The sequence below is a fragment of the Neoarius graeffei genome, chromosome 17 (genome assembly GCF_027579695.1).
Source record: "Neoarius graeffei isolate fNeoGra1 chromosome 17, fNeoGra1.pri, whole genome shotgun sequence".
In the NCBI taxonomy this organism is placed as follows: domain Eukaryota; kingdom Metazoa; phylum Chordata; class Actinopteri; order Siluriformes; family Ariidae; genus Neoarius; species Neoarius graeffei.
In genome coordinates, this window is record NC_083585.1 from 33,544,211 (window position 1) to 33,564,171 (window position 19,961).

The 19,961-nt window shown below is 41.7% G+C and overlaps 1 protein-coding gene across 5 annotated transcripts in view; it reads right to left on the bottom strand.

The window, feature by feature from the left end:
- The window catches only part of ksr1b (kinase suppressor of ras 1b), a 70,594-nt gene that overhangs the window by 7,561 nt on the left and 43,072 nt on the right, over positions 1-19,961 (bottom strand). For 2 of the 5 annotated variants that reach the window (XM_060944052.1, XM_060944055.1), the window contains 17 exons: positions 14,529-14,709; positions 14,188-14,223; positions 13,630-14,077; positions 10,413-10,567; positions 10,240-10,291; positions 9,978-10,061; positions 9,841-9,896; positions 9,631-9,740; positions 7,773-7,938; positions 7,510-7,551; positions 6,852-6,891; positions 6,529-6,592; positions 3,658-4,079; positions 3,447-3,543; positions 3,198-3,331; positions 2,968-3,096; positions 2,460-2,595 (listed from right to left, as the gene is read on the bottom strand). In XM_060944052.1, coding sequence (XP_060800035.1) covers positions 2,460-2,595; positions 2,968-3,096; positions 3,198-3,331; positions 3,447-3,543; positions 3,658-4,079; positions 6,529-6,592; positions 6,852-6,891; positions 7,510-7,551; positions 7,773-7,938; positions 9,631-9,740; positions 9,841-9,896; positions 9,978-10,061; positions 10,240-10,291; positions 10,413-10,567; positions 13,630-14,077; positions 14,188-14,223; positions 14,529-14,709 — 2,352 coding nt within the window. Of the gene's footprint in view, positions 1-2,459; positions 2,596-2,967; positions 3,097-3,197; positions 3,332-3,446; positions 3,544-3,657; positions 4,080-6,528; positions 6,593-6,851; positions 6,892-7,509; positions 7,552-7,772; positions 7,939-9,630; positions 9,741-9,840; positions 9,897-9,977; positions 10,062-10,239; positions 10,292-10,412; positions 10,568-13,629; positions 14,078-14,187; positions 14,224-14,528; positions 14,710-19,961 lie in introns of those variants that run through there. The other 3 variants (XM_060944053.1, XM_060944054.1, XM_060944056.1) reach the window with 3 other exon arrangements.

Sequence of the window (19,961 nt, forward strand, 5' to 3'; positions counted from 1 at the left end):
ATGTCTGAACCTCCTAGCAGAGGCAACCAGGTTTTGGACTGAAACATTTTGTGTCACCAAACATGCTGGTGGTATAGACCCCTTTCACTGACGTCACCCAAAACCAGAAGTAAACAGACCCTGCGCCATTTTGGAAGACCAACAAACTCGTGATAAGGGGATAATAACGGCAGCGGTATGTGAACCCACGAGAATAAAGTGGAGTGGCAAACGACTTAAATCTGAACTGTTTTATTTATGATTTATTGGCCCAACAGTAGACTTGAAAGAAACCTGTGTGAGACTTGGCAAAAAACTGTGGATATAATGGATAAGTCTGTGCATGATCTGCGGACACTTTGAGGTAAGCAAACGCAAGAAATTCAGATTTAAAACATGCTAAAGTGGCCCCAAGTTGATAACTGTATGAGGAGCAAGCCTCCCAGACTTCTACAATTTAATAATAATAATAATTTAGGATGGTTTTGGGCTTGCTCGCTGCTGCCAGGTTGGTTGTTGAGTAGCCTGACTGTTTTTTTTTTTTCTTGCGTGTGGTATCATTGTTGACGCGAGGTTGTTTTTTGAACATGCCAATGCGGACACGATTTCCCCTGATGAGTTATGACTTCAGACGCGATGCGTGTGTGGAGGTGTGGAGTCCGCGTGATATGTGCGTAAGATAGGCTTCTCATGTGTTTGGAGATCCGCGCTCCGAGACAAGCGCAAGCACACACACCCCCAAGGGAAAGAAAGGGGCCCCCCGAAAATATCGGCATAGTTCGAACACTGAGTGTAGGCACTGGGTGTAAACAACAAATAGTTTACAATGTCTGGGTAGTAAACAGATGGCAGAATTGGTGTCCGGTCCTCCTTATGTTTCCATTCTCCCTTGCCCCGAGTCTTATCATATGGGTCAAACCTATCAATCACAGCCAGTTTCTCCACATACCGTGCCCTTTCTGCAGCTGGTAATGTACTCACATAACCCGAATTATCATCCATCGTGTCACTTTACTCTCGCTCGTACTTTGTTTTATATTGTGAGTGCATGTACTTGGTCTTCCAATATGGCGCCTAACAAAATCTCGCGGCGCGGTGACGTCATGTGAAAGGGGTCTATACATAACCAAAAACTCTGATTCTCATCTGACCACAATACATGATGCCAATTGTACGTAGTTCTAATTACTACTGGTGAAGGTCAGGCACTGCATTTTGTGAAATGCTCTCAGGATGAATGTCTTTCGAGCAGCAACTGGTTGTTATGCAATTGGTGTTTAACAGTTTATTTTGAAACCGTGCAACTGTAAGAGTCATGTGTGTAATTCTAAACTGTGATCTTTGGATTCTTTTCCCTGTCTTTCACCATCCTGCTCAGTGGAGGGGGGCAGTGTGCTCATGGGTCCAATTCCTGGAAAACTTCAAATTGAAGTATTACACGATATACATATCAATAGTACCCATAATTCAAGAGTACCCCTTTTCCACCAGCAGGGAACAGGTTCTGTTCTGGTTCACGCACCAAATTTTGAACCAACTGGAACCAAAATATAGCCGTGTGGCAGCAGGGGCATGGTCCCATTCCAGTACTGGTTCCATTCAGGATTCTTTGAACCTTGGTGCCAACTAGCGAACCAGCCTACATTACCATTACTATTAATTGCATGTGAAGGGCGGCACGGTGGTGTCGTGGTTAGCACTGTTGCCTCACAGCAAGAAGGTTCTGGGTTCAAGCCCAGCAGGGGCCTTTCTGTGTGGAGTTTGCATGTTCTCCCCATGTCTACGTGGGTTTCCTCTGGGTGCTCCGATTTCCCCCTACAGTGGGCGCTGTAGTATGGTTGCCCACTGCTCTGGGTGTGTGTGTGTGTGTTCACTGCTTCAGATGGGTTAAATGCAGAGGATGAATCTCACTGTGCTTGAAGTGTGCATGTGACAAATAAAGGTTTCTTTCTTTCTTTCTTTCTTTCTTTCTTTCTTTCTTTCTTTCTTTCATGATCTACTTTTAAGTAAACTGGTTCTTGAACTGGTTCCCTGTTGGTTGAAAAGGGGTAGGGGAGAGTCAGATTTGACACTGGAATTGAACGGGTTTCATTAGGACAATGTTTGGGCTTGTTTTGAAAAGCTACCGAGATGGCAACCCTGCATCAGGCATGTTTAGGCCCATAAATATTTGGACACCGACTAAGTTATGTTAATTTTAGCAGTCTACCACAGTGTATATGGGGAGAACATATATAGAACATATATGAAAAGTGCTGTAATTCCTACATCCTTCACCTGAATTATATGTAACTTAAATATGTAAAAATAAAAATATTTGAATATCCAAATATTTATGGTCCTGACTGCAGCTTCCTGGCATAATTCTTGGCGGAAACCCTACATACCACTTGTATAACTTGTAAGGTATATCAAGTCAAAATCAAGTATCCTTAGGAGCATATTATTGATAAAATCCTGAAGAACGGTTGTGGGTTTACCGTGATTTCCTTCCCCAGGCTGATCTGGGCCAGCTCACTCTTTATGCCTGCTCCACTCCCCAGCAGCCAGATAGCAGCTTCCGCTGGCTGAGTTTTAATTGGCCAGTCTCTCACCTGCAGCTCGTACCAGATAGTGCTGAGAGGTAAACACACCGACACAAAACCATAGAGCTGGAGTTAGGTCTAGTTCTCAGGAGGGTAAAAACACAAAACAGTCAGTCAGACTGGGCTGGTTGTTGGCATAGGTTACCATTTTACAGAACCTTTAATACACATACAACTAACACCTAACCCTCCCTGAATTGAAACATGTTGGGGTGATAATGGGTTTAAAATGCATGATCTAATTTCATGGTAATCCACGTTAATTATTTTGAAGTTACAGCATTACAAATGAGTAATAACAATTGATGGAGCCATCATCACGAGTTTTGTCTTTTTTCCACTGACTTGATTACAACTGTATACTAGGAAGCAGGAAGTATAAACCGTTAGGTGTGGTCTTTACCCAAAGGCATAAATGTCAGCAGCTTTAGAAAAGGGTAAGAGGTCATCATTTCCAGGACACATCCTCTGTACAATCTCAGGAGCAAGGTAATAAATCCAGCCTCGCGGCAGTTTCAGTTCATTCTCTCGCCTTCAAACACAAATACACAGAGACACACACGCTTGAGCTACTGATTACTACAGCCAAAACTCCAGAGACTTAATGGCAACTGAACATATGAGGTTATTTACCGATCCTCCTGCACCACTCCTGAGACTCCGAACAAACCAAAATCTGTGATCACCACTTTGTTGTTGTCATAAAACACATTTTTGGACTTTAAATCCTTATGCACGATATCTTTTGCATGGAGGTAGCCCATTCCCTATTAGATGAAAAAATAAGAACAATTAAGCTTCAACAATTAAACAATTAACAATTAAGAAGAAGGCAGAACAGAAATGTTAACGATCATAAATAAAAGAGGAAAAGAGTTGTACCTTGACAATTTCCTGAGCAATCTGCCTGGTCTTGTTGATGTCGAGTGAGGTTTTAGAATCTCTGACGACAGAGTACAGTGTCCGCCCCTTGCAGAAACTGTCACAAAAGCAAATTTAGTGCCAGATTGGAATAAACGAAACAGCACTGAAACCTGAACACTGGACATTTCACTGCAGAATCCCTCGTGCCTCCCTCAGGCCCTAGACTCACCTTGTAATGATAGCCAGCTGAGGAGGGTTCATGCAAGCTCCCATAAAGAGCACCACATTCTCATGCCGTGTCTGTCTATAGTTCATCACTTCCTTCTTAAAAAGTTTCAAGTGGTCCTGATTATTTCCGTCTATTTCCAGCAGGCGCACGGCCACCTCTCCATGCCAACGTCCGCGGTACACCTTTCCCCAGCGGCCTTTCCCTATAAGATCCCCCAGCTCGAGCTGCTCGAAGGGAACGTTCCACTCCTGCAGGTATACACTTGTCTGGCTGACCTTGCGTGAGATGGGGCCCTTCCAGGGTCGCCTGCAGCTGGGTAGGTCATCTAGTTCGTCCTCTTCACCATCAGATTCTCCATAAGAAGCAGTCTCGTCTTGTCTTTCATGCTCCTGTTGTTCTTCTACACCATCCACATCGTCATTCTTGATCAGGGACAGTAAAAGAACTATGGTGAATTCCAAAATTATTTGCATCCATCACAAAATTGAGCAAAAATCATATATACTGCACAACACATGCAATGAGTGATATTTACACTTAAATATATGGGGGCACTGTTTAGTTTTAACATAGTTTAGACACTACTTTTCCCAAGCGTGAAAATTTCTTATGTAGTGCAAAAGACAAAATAATTGGCATCCCCTTGTTAGTGTTTAGTGAATCTTCCCCTGGAGGAAACATCACCAAGCCTTTTCCTGTAAAGTTGAAGACACTTGTATAGGATCTTAGAGTTTCCTTTACACAGAACATTTAAAGCTCAGTTCTGTTCTTTGATTTTTTTTGCGCAGATCATTGCCCTATTCAACTGAGACCCCATATTTTCATTAGGTGTAGACGGAGATTTTGACACTGATATGGATGCATGTTTTAAGTTATTTACCTGAGGTCATGTCTTGAATGAATGAATGAATGAATGAATGAACCCTTTATTGTCACTAGTCACAAGTGCCAGCAAAATTGACCATCAACCCGTCCTTACATATACACATACACACAATTGACAGAGGGGGAGTAGATAGGACAGGAAGACAGGGATGAAAAGAAAAAATACAGAGTAACATGAGGAGAGGGGAGGAGAAAAAAGCAACCCCCACACTATGCTCCTGTGAGGAGTACAGTGTGGGAACATTAAAAAAACACCTCAGCACATAAGCACAAAATAACACAAGTACACTTTACAACATGAAAACTCGGGACTTGAGGGGGGAGGGGGGCGATCAGGGGAGGGGGGTAAGGGTGGAGGGGTGGAGGTAGAGGTAACCCAGCGCAAGCAAGCAGCCGTCCATTCCTGCAGCCATGACGGCGCTGGTCGCGCACCTGCTTGTCACACTGGGGATAAAAGCGGCGACCGCGGGAAGTGGGGGAAGGAATGCAAGAGCTTCTCACTGTAGTGATCTTCAGGGGGAGTTGTTGTTCCAGCAACGGCCTTGGCCGAGGCCAGTGCTGTCTGAGGGAGCTGAAAGCAGATAAGATTGGGATTGTTTGGTCTTGGGGCGAGTAGACACATTCTTTTACACGACTACTCTGTTTGTCCATTCTGGTCTCCAAATCAATCCATTTCCTTTGCAAAGCCAAGAGCTTCTCCATGATGTTATCCATGTTGCGGTTCAAGTTCTGAATAGCTACAGTCTGAGTGCCGACAGCTTTGCCCACCGCTTCAATCATGTCGGGCAGCTTTATGGGGCTTTGGACAGCTGTCACCATTTTCTGATTTCCTCGATAAACCAGGGTAATGCCTAATCCAATCAGCAAAAGACCTGTAATCATGGTTCCGAATAGGTAGATGTCTTCAATGTCCTCCACAGAAAGAACCGCCAGGCACACGACCCGCCACTTCTCCCACGCGTCCATCGTGTGGCCAGCTGTGAACGTTCTGGCAGGACAGGCCGGTTCCCCCGAACCCAGGCTTCTCGTAGAGAAAATTGTGTCAATTGCGTTAAGAGACCACTTTATCAATTCCATGATTTTTTAGTTTGGAGAGCAGTGCGGAGAGAGTCTCTCAAAAGTATAGACAGTAGACAGACGAGACGAGACAAGAGGAGCAAAGCAGGGAAGATAAGGGAAGGAGAGCAGAGAAAAGCGACCGCCTTCCGTGAGAGCACGGAGAGAAAGACAGAACCAGGTTTGGAGATAAAATATTCTGGTGCTTAGCAGAATTCACAATGCCACCAATTTTCACAAGAGCTGCTTTTGCATCAGGTTTGTATCAGGCGCTTTTTCTTGTAAGAGTATTTTATCTACTTAGGGGTTTTCTTTAACTATTAAGTAACTGGTGTACTTTTTGTTATCTATGCTAAAAGCCCTTTTTTCCCCTGGTGATGGATGTTAGTGATTTTAGCATGTCATATTTGTACTACATTAATACAGGAAAAAGTGAAAAGCCACAATATACTGTAGTTCATTGCAATTTAAAATAATCAAAGATAAGAATTTGTTGCATTCGTTCTAAATTAGAATGCCAGTTGTTTTGCCACATTTATTGAGATTAATATTATTTATAAAAGGTTAAAATAACAGGAAATCTTTTTTGCCTGGTCAATTTAATGGTGGTAATAATAATAATAATAATAATAATAATAATAATAATAAATTTTATTTATGAGCAGCTTTCATGACACTCAAGGACACTTTACAACAGATAAAAACTTAATTAAATAATTAAAATAATTCTGCAATTGACTGCATTTCACAGTGCATGTTGAAACACAGACAAAAAAAAAAAAAAAAAAGAGTTGGAATCACATGATTCAATCAGGTGACCATTATTCTGTTTGCACAATGACTTGACTCTTTACTCCACTCCAATCCTAAGCTTCACTTCTCAAATACTCTGTGACTAAAGTACCGAAACCGGTTGTTTGTCATACTCACCACAGCTGGTTCTTTCTGCCGCAGTGCCTGTATCATCAGCTCATTACCTACTTGCTCTGTCTCTCTGAAAACAGAAGAGAAAATTTCAAGCATTTGTGGGCTTGTTTCCCATCTCTCACAGAGATATAGCTCTTTATATCAGTGCTCTTCAATAGCAACCATATTAATATCTGAAAAAATATACAAAGCTTTGTATGATTTACATTTTGGTGTCAATGATCATTGTGCAGACTGAAGCTGTATCAGTTTTGATTGTTTTGTAGGGACTCGTGTATGGATTCTATCACCATCCTGGCTAAACAGTAGCAAAAGATATGCCTTACCCTGAGTCATGGCCATCTTGATGTTGGGGACTTGATATATCTGTAGGAAAATTCAACCATACAGATGTTTAGATCTCACAGTAGTTTCTCAATCGCTGGCAGTACTATTACTTGGTAAACTATGATTTTCTTTGCTAAGATTTAGTTTTAAAACTGTACTTAAAGGTATTTAAACAAAAAATATTGTCCAAATGATCTGACAGGCATATAGCTAAAAACCATAAAGATAAACTGATTGCTTTCATACTTTGATACTTTCACTTATTTTTACAGGTGACACTAACTGTAGGTATGAAACACAAAGAATAATGGTTAAATCATAGCTTTATATCAGTTAATACATGCTAAAACTCTAATACGCAGTCTTGTACATCTAAACCTTTTAAGACATTAATCCATCTCTACGCTCAGCACAACTTGCTCTAAGATAGCAATGAAAGCAATGCATCACAGTGTCCAGAAGGTGGCATTAGAAACCACCATGCACCACTTCACAACCGAAGAGATAACGCAAATTGAAAGCACTCAGCATATAGTTATTAAAAATTTGCTCACGTATTAGCTGTAGCAACCAAACAAAGCATTTTACATTTTGCAGTAGTGTGTTAGTCTTTGGGAAAATGTGAAACACAGAGTTACAGGGACAGTGTTAACTCACCAGGAAAGATAAACTGTTGTCTGAGCTGATAATAGCAGGAAGCTAGTGATCAGGACAGCATGAAAAGAAAATCACCCAAGCAAAACATGAAGAAAGAAAGATCAGTTAGAGAAAGACCTCTTGATTTTGGTTCACTGTGCCATTGACAGAAAAAGATTAAGAGGTTATGATTATGCAAAATGATTTCATCGAATATCATCCTTGACAATGTGCATCTTGTTTGAAAGTAAGATTAAATGAAGGCATTCGTGCTAGTCGCTGACCTGGGAAGTGAAAGCGGTCATCAGTGGCCCCTTTGGGTGAGGGGTTTGCGGGCGGAGTGGCACTTGGTGGGTTGCTTGAGCTGAAGGCAGGTGAGGAAGGTGTGGAGGACGTGGTGGAAGAGGCGTTACTGCTGGAGTCAGGCTGACTGACAGGTGGAGGAAGGTCCTGAGAGGGGAAAAAGCTAAACTAAGGAAACTAATCAATGACATGGTGGTCGGACACAAAGCAGAGTTACTGTTACAACCTCATCTCATTATCTCTAGCCGCTTTATCCTGTTCTACAGGGTCGCAGGCAAGCTGGAGCCTATCCCAGCTGACTACGGGCGAAAGGCGGGGTACACCCTGGACAAGTCGCCAGGTCATCACAGGGCTGACACATAGACACAGACAACCATTCACACTCATGGTCAATTTAGAGTCACCAGTTAACCTAACCTGCATGTCTTTGGACTGTGGGGGAAACCGGAGCACCCGGAGGAAACCCACGCGGACACTGGGAGAACATGCAAACTCCGCACAGAAAGGCCCTCACCGGCCACGGGGCTCGAACCCGGACCTTCTTGCTGTGAGGCGACAGCACTAACCACTACACCACCGTGCCGCCTAAATACACAGATGATTATAGAAAATCATGCATTCAGATTATTTCTCGATAATCACTTTGAGTGACTCGGCAAAATGGTGACCAATCGCTTTGTCACCGTAAGTGAGGAAGAATGACAAATTATGAAAGAAAATGCTGTTCCTAAAAACACTAAAGATGCTACGAAGTTTGGTCTAAAACTCTTCAAAGGTAAGGTGGAACTGTGATTTATTTTATCTGTTTCAAAACAAAGTATTTTATGTGACTCGGCATAGATAAGTGACACAAGTCTGCGCATGCCGTTATTACGTTTGCATGCCGCTTTTGAAGTTTGAAATAAATTCTTTTTAAAATATGATTTATTTTTATTTTTTAAAATAATCACCTGTGTATTTATACTCAAACAATTATCTGCCTCAGGCTCAGTGAATATCCGTGAATAATAACCGAGATTATTCACCGATATTCACTGTTCCTTTGGCGAATAATTGTTAAATTATCCAGAAGTGTTTTAACCATCTGATGCCACAACAATTTGACAGTAATTACAACTGTATTAATTAAAGCAGATATGTCAGGCTCTTAATTTGTTTATAGTTAGGTTTAATGTTGTGGAACATCCCCAAAACAAGTTAGTTCCTGTTATCACCCTGTAACAACTATAAACAGTCATTCCTTCACCAGACTCTCTTTTTTATCTCATGAAGTTAATCAGACGAGAAGATGCAGCTTGTCATGTTCCAGTGTAACTGCAAAACCTTCTGCCCTGAAGATTTTCCAGTGTCAGCCAATTTATCTCTCTAAAGTCCTTCCAAAAATGTAAATGTCTCATCACAGAAAGTGTACTGTATCAAATATAATGTATTATAAACAGGTGAAACCCAGGGCTTAAACCAAGAGTAGGCATTTAGACATATTAATTGTTTAAACTATCAGTCTAACCTGGGCAACAAAAAACACTGCTCAGTCAAATGTGCCAATATTTTTGATCACTAGAAAAACCATGTAGGTTCAAACAAAAGGTGTACTGTTCTAATTTGTTTAACACATCTATATAAAAATATCAGGAAATGAAAGCTGAAATTCTGATCTGTCATCTCATATTCATCTTTTGATCTCAAACTCAAATGTCTTCATTATATAGAACCCCCCCCCCCCCCCCCCCCCAAATAATTAGCCTTGCGGACATGTGCATGCATACATGTATAACTTATTGATTTCAGTAATAAAATATTCTGATAAAGAATGATATTTCTGCATTTTGTCACTCTTGCCTTTTTGTTTAAAGTCTTTGGCAGTGTGCCAAACTGTGTAGTTGATGGTAGTCGCTCCACCTGGTTATTAATGTCGGAGGGAACCGACTCCGTTCTTCTGATTTTTGAAACTAGAAAGAATAAAAACAAAAGCATCTCTGAAATACTGCTCATTGTGTACGGAAAAAAAAAATACATTTTGGTTTGCTATGAATATTACATAACACCTACTTGGAATTATCTGGCACTGAGGGGCTTCTTTGGTACACTTGTTGTGGCACTTTAACCTGAAGGTGAGAAAATCATTAATGGATTCTACATATATCAGCAAATGGGGCTATAAAGCCAAGGCACCCATGCTGACTTACTTGCAGTGTTTGCACTTTACACCAAAGAGCACGTTTTTCCGACACACTGCACACGTCTGGGAGAACCACGACTTGGTGGAAAACCTTTAAAGGTAAAAAACAACAACAAAAAAAGTACCAGATTTTTGTTTTGCCAATTTTATGCTTGCCTAAACAAATAAATGATGAAGGATGAACTAAAAAAAAATTGTTCTGAATTATATTTGAAAGAAAAACAGGCTGCCATATCATAGGAAGAGCAAAAATTGACAGACTGCCTTACCTATGTGTGATTGTAAGACCATAATCTCTCCTTATAGCTTGTGGAGATTTTCCTTTGTCAAATAGAATCACAAAAGTTTGAAATGGTGAGTGGAAAAGAAAACAGACCTAGAAACCAATATGCTAACAAATACTCCTCTTTCCATAGGTTTCCATGGGAAGAAGTGACTCTACCTTTCAGTGTTGGACTTTCCACATGGATGCGTGTGTTGGGAATAATGTGTGGAGAGGGGACAGAGAGCAGTGGCGAGCGTGAGGGCGAATCCTCATAGCCATTTCCTACATCTTGCACTTGCACATTTAGAAGCATCTTATTCTTCTTCACATTCCTGCAGAACACAGAAGAGAAGATACTGCATTCACTGAAAAATCTCAGTGAATCACAGTATACTCAATCATGCCGTACAATTTCCCCCTGACCAATTTTCCAAGGACATTAGCTGAAACTGATGACTAAAGCTGTTTTGACCAAATATGTAAAACTAAAGTTTAAAAATCAGTAAACTGCATCACGGGATACAAGACTGAACGGTCGACTTTAGAACTTCAGGCAGGAGTTCAGGTTTTTGGCAGTAAAAGACACTTCTGCTGAGGCATCAATATCTTTCTCGACGATGGATGGTCTTTGGCACAGAGCAAGAGAAGCCAGTGGCCCCCTTCTGGACGCCACAGAGTCTGAGCTGATGGCCTCAGGATGACACTGCTGAGAAATGCAGAAGGTGGGTGTGCTCATGGGAGGGTGAGCATTATAGCATTCCTCTGAGAGTGTGTTATGACACACTCATATGATGTCAGGCACACTGGCTGTAATGTGAGAACATGCACTATAGTGCTGAACATGCATGACCAATATTTAACCCCAATGAGTCTTTAGCTACTCTTGACTGCGTGACACAGTGAGCTTCCTGAAAACGGAATCTTCTTATATGTACCACACGTAGATGAGAAGTGAAAGGGACTAAAGTTCAAGAGCTGTCAGACTGTATCTCATTATTTAAATACCATTCAAAACGTATTTATGGGGAGGCGTCATGGCTCAGGTGGATAAGGCGCCATACCATAAATCCGGGGACCCGGGTTCGATTCCGACCCGAGGTCATTTCCGATCCCTCCCCGTCTCTCTCTCCCGCTCATTTCCTGTCCTGTCTCTACACTGTCCTATCCAATAAAGGTGAAAAAAGCCTAAAAAAATCTTTAAAAAAAAAGTATTTATGAACATGCCAACATTTCACCTGCCAAATGTAAGATTAAGAAACAAACTTTACCAAGCCTTTTGCCTAATGACACTTATTTCACTTGGAAAAAAAGTTCTAAATAACTTTCTTTTTTTTTAATTAAGGTAAATAAACAAATTGTACACGTAACTGGTTAATTTGCCAACATGTGCTTAATGGAATCATGCTTCAACTGTGGCTGAATCTTAAACGACACTGTGTTGGGGATATAGTGCACCAAATAGGTTCTACAAAAGCTGTACCCTGTACAGGAAGCAGTTTCAGGAGTCAGCCTGTGTATTGGGGCAGATATTTTAATTTAAAATCTAATTGAATTTCAGCAATAAAGAAACATTTCTATTGGCAAATAATAACAACAACAAAATTCCAAACAAAAACTTCAGGGTAAGCCTGTTACTGAATCATGACATTATGACTTAGTTTCCTTAGGAAATGTTTACCTTCCATGTTTTATAAAAGGTAGAAATATCTAGTGTAGCATTCATTAATATTCTAATGCATAGGAATCTGACCACATCAGTGTGGCTTGTTAACATCACCGTAGAAGCTATTTGTTAAAGGAACAGTCCACCGTACTTCCATAATGAAATATGCTCTTATCTGAATTGAGACGAGCTGCTCCGTACCTCTTCGAGCTTTGCGCGACCTCCCAGTCAGTCAGACGCAGTCAGACGCGCTGTCACTCCTGTTAGCAATGTAGCTAGGCTCAGCATGGCCAATGGTATTTTTTGGGGCTGTAGTTAGATGCGACCAAAGTCTTCCGCGTTTTTCCTGTTTACATAGGTTTATATGACCAGTGATATGAAACAAGTTCAGTTACACAAATTGAAATGTAGCGATTTTCTATGCTATGGAAAGTCCGCACTATAATGACAGGCGTACTAACACCTTCTGCGCGCTTCGGCAGCGCATTGATACGGAGCTCAGATATCAATGCGCTGCCGAAGCGCGCAGAAGGTGTTAGTACGCCTGTCATTATAGTGCGGACTTTCCATAGCATAGAAAATCGCTACGTTTCAATTTGTGTAACTGAACTTGTTTCATATCACTGGTCATATAAACCTATGTAAACAGGAAAAACGCGGAAGACTTTGGTCGCATCTAACTACAGCCCCAAAAAATACCATTGGCCATGCTGAGCCTAGCTACATTGCTAACAGGAGTGACAGCGCGTCTGACTGCGTCTGACTGACTGGGAGGTCGCGCAAAGCTCGAAGAGGTACGGAGCAGCTCGTCTCAATTCAGATAAGAGCATATTTCATTATGGAAGTACGGTGGACTGTTCCTTTAAAGTTACAAATGGAACAAAACAAAAGATCAACTGACTGAAAATCAGCTGAACTGCTTCAAGGCGGACAAATTTGAGTTTCCTCTCGCTATCGTTTTTAAAGAAGACTTCTCTGAGTAGTAATCATCACTTAACCTAAGTGGGGACGCATCAAAATGAAAAATAAATAAATTAAACATGGTCAAAAAGTCTGCAAAAATCAAGGGCACCAAGCAGCACATTTCCAGAATGTCTAAACCTGTAAGATATACTCATCAATATCAATACTGCAAGTGAGGATTAAAAGCCTTCCTAAAGAATTAGAAAAATACTATTTGTGATTCAAAATGAAATGCAGAAAACATAGCATTGTACGTGGTGAGATTCACCTTTCACAATGTTGAACTTATAAAAATAACTGGCACTATGGATGCTAAAGACGTTGGGGAAATGCCCTGGCTACTTTATAATATACTTTATATATGGTTTTGTCCCCGGTTTTGGACACTAGTCTGTTACTAGTTCGTCAATAAGGTATCATAAATAAAATGTCTCATCTATGATAAAGCTCTTGCATTCAGGCTGTTTTAAATGATGCATGTTTCTAGAAGGGTTCCTTTCCTGTGAATACAGATGTTTGTGCTACAGATGGCAAAATAATCACATTATTGAATCACAAACCATAATATTGTTGGTTATGCAAACAGAAAGCGAAGCTTCCACCTCTGATTATAATCAGTGTGTGAGATCAAGTTCTTTGATTTACTTTTTTTTTTTTTCCTTCTCAGTAAAAGCTCAGTGAAATAGTAAATAACTGATGTAAACTATAGCAACTAAGTTCAACTCAGTTTCATTACAGTCTCCAGCACTCACGCATGTTTGGACCTACTTGTGTGCCGGTTCATCTATGCGGTTGGCAAGCTGTGTGTGGCTCTTGCTGCGGGGCAAGGTGGGGAAAAGCTGGCGCAACTTGGATGGCGGTGGCGGCGTATGAGGGGACTTCAGGAGATCGTTCCTAATGGTGGGCGGTGTAGGGGGTGGAGTCGATACCTGTTCCAACGGACGCCGTAGCAGCTGAGGTGAGGAGCAGAAAGGGTCGGCTAGTCCATTCAACAGTGGGGTCACAGGGGAGTCCAGAAAGGTTACAGCAGAAACAGAGACAGAACGTTGGGTGCTGGACATCATAGGAGTAAAAGGGACCTGAATGGCTGGGTTTGGGCTGTAGGGTTGAGGGCTTTGAGTGGAGCAGGAGAGCTGATTAGCTGAGAACGAAGTATTAATGTCACAGCGAGGAGGTTCTACAATCCAAGGAATTCCATCGTCTTTGAGCTCCCGTCCTGTATTAAAGGCACCAGAGGTAGAGAATATACATCACTGCAACAAAAACCTAGTCGTAATGTGCACAAGCAATCCAATATGTGAGTCTATGATGGGGGGGGCTGTCTACCTCTTATTGAGCTCGAGACAAAGTCAGCTTGATGGCCTGCACAAATGGGGGCAAGGGAAATCCAAACAAGGGAAATACACGTGGCAATAAATTAATCTTAATGATAAGAGAGAATGCTGAGTGCAAGGTTTGTTTGATGACATTAGTGTGGACACTCATGTGACTAGATATTTTATGTTCTATTAAAACTTAACGTTACTACAACTCTTAAATTTTACTTCAGAATTGGAAGCTGGGGAAATGTCTCGTCTCTTCTCTTCAACGCCTGGCTTGACTTCATTCTGATAAGCCATGTAGCCTGCCAGTTATTTACAACAGATTAAACAGTAAGTAGAACCCACCTGTCCATGGCCCAGAGCTGGAGGTGGAGGTGGTGGTGGTGGTGGTGCTCTTGAGACAGGAGAGGGCAGCAGTGATGCGGGAGCACTCCTCAGCACTGGAGCCCAGTTTCCTCATGGTCTCCTGTACCTGAGAACCAGACATCTGCAACAATGCATCTAGAGACAGATTCACTGGTACTGCCTGCAGGAGAGAAAGAAAAAGAACGGAACAATGTTAGAAAGAGCGATCCTAATTTCTGTATATATTATACAGTACATATACAGTGGGGCAAAAAAGTATTTAGTCAGCCACCAATTGTGCAAGTTCTCCTACTTAAAAAGATGAGAGAGGCCTGTAATTTTCATCATAGGTACACTTCAACTATGAGAGACAAAATGGGGGGAAAGAATCCAGGAAATCACATTGTAGGATTTTTAATGAATTAATTGGTAAATTCCTCGGTAAAATAAGTATTTGGTCACCTACAAACAAGCAAGATTTCTGGCTCTCACAGACCTGTAACTTCTTTAAGAGGCTCCTCTGTCCTCCGCTCGTTACCTGTATTAATGGCACCTGTTTGAACTCGTTATCAGTATAAAAGACACCTGTCCACAACCTCAAACAGTCACACTCCAAACTCCACTATGGCCAAGACCAAAGAGCTGTCAAAGGACACCAGAAACAAAATTGTAGACCTGCACCAGGCTGGGAAGACTGAATCTGCAATAGGTAAGCAGCTTGGTGTGAAGAAATCAACTGTGGGAGCAATTATTAGAAAATGGAAGACATACAAAACCACTGATAATCTCCCTCGATCTGGGGCTCCACACAAGATCTCACCCCGTGGAGTCAAAATGATCACAAGAACGGTGAGCAAAAATCCCAGAACCACACGGGGGGACCTAGTGAATGACCTGCAGAGAGCTGGGACCAAAGTAACAAAGGCTACCATCAGTAACACACTACGCCGCCAGGGACTCAAATCCTGCAGTGCCAGACGTGTCCCCCTGCTTAAGCCAGTACATGTCCAGGCCCGTCTGAAGTTTGCTAGAGAGCATTTGGATGATCCAGAAGAGGACTGGGAGAATGTCATATGGTCAGATGAAACCAAAATAGAACTTTTTGGTAAAAACTCAACTTGTCGTGTTTGGAGGAGAAAAAATGCTGAGTTGCATCCAAAGAACACCATACCTACTGTGAAGCATGGGGGTGGAAACATCATGCTTTGGGGCTGTTTTTCTGCAAAGGGACCAGGACGACTGATCCGTGTAAAGGAAAGAATGAATGGGGCCATGTATCGTGAGATTTTGAGTGAAAACCTCCTTCCATCAGCAAGGGCATTGAAGATGAAACGTGGCTGGGTCTTTCAGCATGACAATGATCCCAAACACACCGCCCAGGCAATGAAGGAGTGGCTTCGTAAGAAGCATTTCAAGGTCCTGGAGTGGCCTAGCCAGTCTCCAGATTTCAACCCCATAGAAAATCTTTGGAGGGAGTTGAAAGTCTGTGTTGCCCAGCGACAGCCCCAAAACATCACTGCTCTAGAGGAGATCTGCATGGAGGAATGGGCCAAAATACCAGCAACAGTGTGTGAAAACCTTGTGAAGACTTACAGAAAACGTTTGACCTCTGTCATTGCCAACAAAGGGTATATAACAAAGTATTGAGATTAACTTTTGTTATTGACCAAATACTTATTTTCCACCATAATTTGCAAATAAATTCTTTAAAAATCAGACAATGTGATTTTCTGGATTTTTTTCTCATTTTGTCTCTCATAGTTGAAGTGTACCTATGATGAAAATTACAGGCCTCTCTCATCTTTTTAAGTGGGAGAACTTGCACAATTGGTGACTGACTAAATACTGTTTTGCCCCACTGTAAAACACAACTTATTTATACCTACTCAGAGAGAATTCACCCTATTCTTTATATATATATAAATAAAACATTTATTAAAATTAATAGTTTGTTTATTTAAAAACCATATCTGCCAAGCAAGCAACTTGTTAGACATGTTCATGGTTCAAGAGATCAAAGCACAGGAAGAGGAGGAGAGTTGAACCATCAGCTTACAAAGAATAATCGAAAAAAAACATCAAGTCAGTATATCAAGCACCACTCTGTTCATCCCCGTCGTCACTCTGTAACTTCAGGGCTGTATACAGCAGAAAACTGATGCAGATAGGATATGGCTACTATATCTCCTTTACCCACAACATCCTTTATGGAAAAGAAAAAGAGGATGGCCAACTACAATCAACAAGGTTCCCTTTAAGCATTCACCCGCTGGGTGGCCACCAGAGATAGAGAAAGGCCTTTTCTGTGTGCTGATAAACAGCGATTCAGTAACGTCCGCCATCAGTGGAGGGCCTTCCTCCAGTCCCCCACTCACCAGCAGGCTGTTGGCACAGTACACAGAGTTCACAGTATTCCGGTAACCTGTCTTTCTCTCACCCTGTCTGTCAGTGTGAGCCTCTCTCTGCTCCCCTGCCCAAACTGCATTCCTGTGCTCTGGCGTTTTGCTAGCATCAGCTCATCATCAATCACACACATGCTGGCACCAACACACGCGCACACACACAATCTATAGCATAGACTATCACTGGATTATAGACAAACTCTGCTCAGTAACAGTCTTGTGGTCAGTAAAATTTCTATGATAAAGCTTATGCAGTTGAAACCTTCATTAGCCTGCTGATAAATTCTCAAATTTAATTGGTCATAAGGTGTTGATTAATTTTCTATAACAACAGCTCTGACAGCGGGGTGGCACGGTGGTGTAGTGGTTAGCGCTGTCGCCTCACAGCAAGAAGGTCCAGGTTCGAGCCCCGTGGCTGGCGAGGGCCTTTCTGTGCGGAGTTTGCATGTTCTCCCCGTGTCCACGTGGGTTTCCTCCAGGTGCTCCGGTTTCCCCCACAGTCCAAAGACATGCAGGTTAGGTTAACTGGTGACTCTAAATTGAGCGTAGGTGTGAATGTGAGTGTGAATGGTTGTCTGTGTCTATGTGTCAGCCCTGTGATGACCTGGCGACTTGTCCAGGGTGTACCCCGCCTTTCGCCCATAGTCAGCTGGGATAGGCTCCAGCTTGCCTGCAACCCTGTAGAACAGGATAAAGCGGCTACAGATAATGAGATGAGATGAGCTCTGACAGCAGTTCGGCAGCAAGGCAAATCACAGGTTCTGTTAGCGCACTTGTCCTAATTCATTTTCCTTTCTATAGCAACAATTTACACAGAGACTTTTAAGGAAGACGTTCCCTACAGGGATTTTTAAAAACCTGGAATTGATGATATGTTGATGTTCTCTCTGAAATGTTTGTTTAGCTATTTTGGAACAACTCCTCAGTGTTAGTGCTTTTAAAAGTCAGAGGTAACTTTACGTTTTCCAGCATAAGAAAGCCTTCAGAATGGAGAGATTTATTGTTTCTCAGTAACGTGACAAGCTGTATTTTTTTTTTTATTAACTTTAAGAGAGTGGAAAATTTATAACAGGATCCAAACAGGAACAAACATTCTACAACATTAAAGTGAGGTAAATGAGGTCATTTATTTTAGAAGCATTTTTGTTATATTTCTTGAAATTCTCTCTACATCCTGATAGCAATAAATAAATCAAATACTCTGACAGTAAAAAAAAAAAATTGGTCATCTGTGGCAGTCACAGAGCTGTAAAAAACCCGTCCAATCATTTCACTTGGTCCGAATGAAATAACTGGATGGCGTACCTGACCGTCTACCTACCTACCTGCCGACCTGTGCGCAATGCCTGCCTGTACACACATTATGAGTGACTGGAGTCTTCCACAAGGCTAGGCAGACATATTGCAGACGTATTGCTAAAGCTCGCAAGCTACTTGACAGCTGTGAGTACTAACAATAGCCATGTTTGTTGTTTACATCCATTATGATCATGTTAGTTGTTTTCTTATGTGTAACTGAGACATGACATGAGGTAGTTGGATATGATAATAATGTGCTACGCTCCTCTACCCAGTGCTCTCTCCTTCATGGACTCGTCCTCCAGCAGTAATCAGTCAGTTTATGTTCATGTGTTTTCAAGGCGTGCCTTTGGAGGGAGGGCTGAAAGGAGGGGGTGGGATTTTCGATTGGATACTTTCAAAATCTATCTTACTCTTGCTGGTTTTTCCAAAATTACCTACCCAACCTTTAAACATAACTATTCATCCATCCATTCTCTATAGAGGATGTGCAGTCACGTGACCCGTCCGTGTTTACTCCGCCATATTGGACGGCATCAGGATTGTTTACCTTGCGCGAGCGTAATGGATCCAGGGAGTAATCCCCAAGAAAATTCGGAAAATACCCCATCTACATCGCGTGATAACTTGTCTAAGTTTGTTCAGCATCTTGAAGGTGACGTGAGGCAGCGTTACGTGGAAAAGTGTTCCAGGTTGGGGATTGCAGATCTGTACAACTTGCCGCAATCCTTGTTCAGGGAAATTCGGAGCTGCGGTGCCGGCGATTTGCCTGATCTGGCCTACCACGACATTTACAATTTTCTTGTTAATCGTGAATCGTGTTACACTGGCAAAGCCCTCAAAGCTTACAAGAGCCTGGACGCTTATAAATATTTTGTTGCGGGATGGGTATCCCAACTATACCTCTGGAAGGTTCCGAAGAAGAATGTCTACTTGATAACCTCACGGGTAAGTGGCATTAAGACGTTTATCATAAAGAGACTATGCAGGACGTTTTATCGTAAGAATGTTCGAAATCTAAACTCAGTTCCAGATAATGACAGGGTTGTAAATATGTATGTTTTTGTCTGAAAAAAAATAATCACAAAATCACCGCTATCTTTATATGTGCAGAATTATTATTCAATATCAGATATAAATGTATAGGGGTCACAGATATGTCCAGCTTCTATATTCAAACAAATTAAAAAAATATTTTCTTGCACCTCTATGCCCTAAAATAACATACATATTCTTTTTCAGTACTTTACACAATCTGATAGGAAGAACTTTATAAACAAGTTATGCATTTGTATACATATTTTATTAAGAACATTAATATTACACGTCCATGTGAAAACCAGTTATATTTTTTTGATCACAACTTGGTGATCGGTGGTGTAGTATACTACAATTATACAGCAAGTTCTAACTAATATTTTGAAAAGACCCCAATGGTCCAATAAAGTGTGCAGTGACTAAAAACAGCGTGTCTCCTCGTCTGCGGGGAATCTATAAAATGACAGGCCCTCCTTTTGGCCCTGTCTATTGGTACAACCAAATGCTGAACAAGATACCATTCTCGAAAGATCTACTCCCACACACTTGATAATTAGAACGGGTTCGTCTAAGTTCTATGCGCGGGCATGCCGTCCAAGATGGCAGATAAACAAATATCACGTGACCTCGTGACGTCACGTGCACGCTCTCTATACACCTTATCCATCAGGATTGCGGGAAAAGCTGGAGCCAA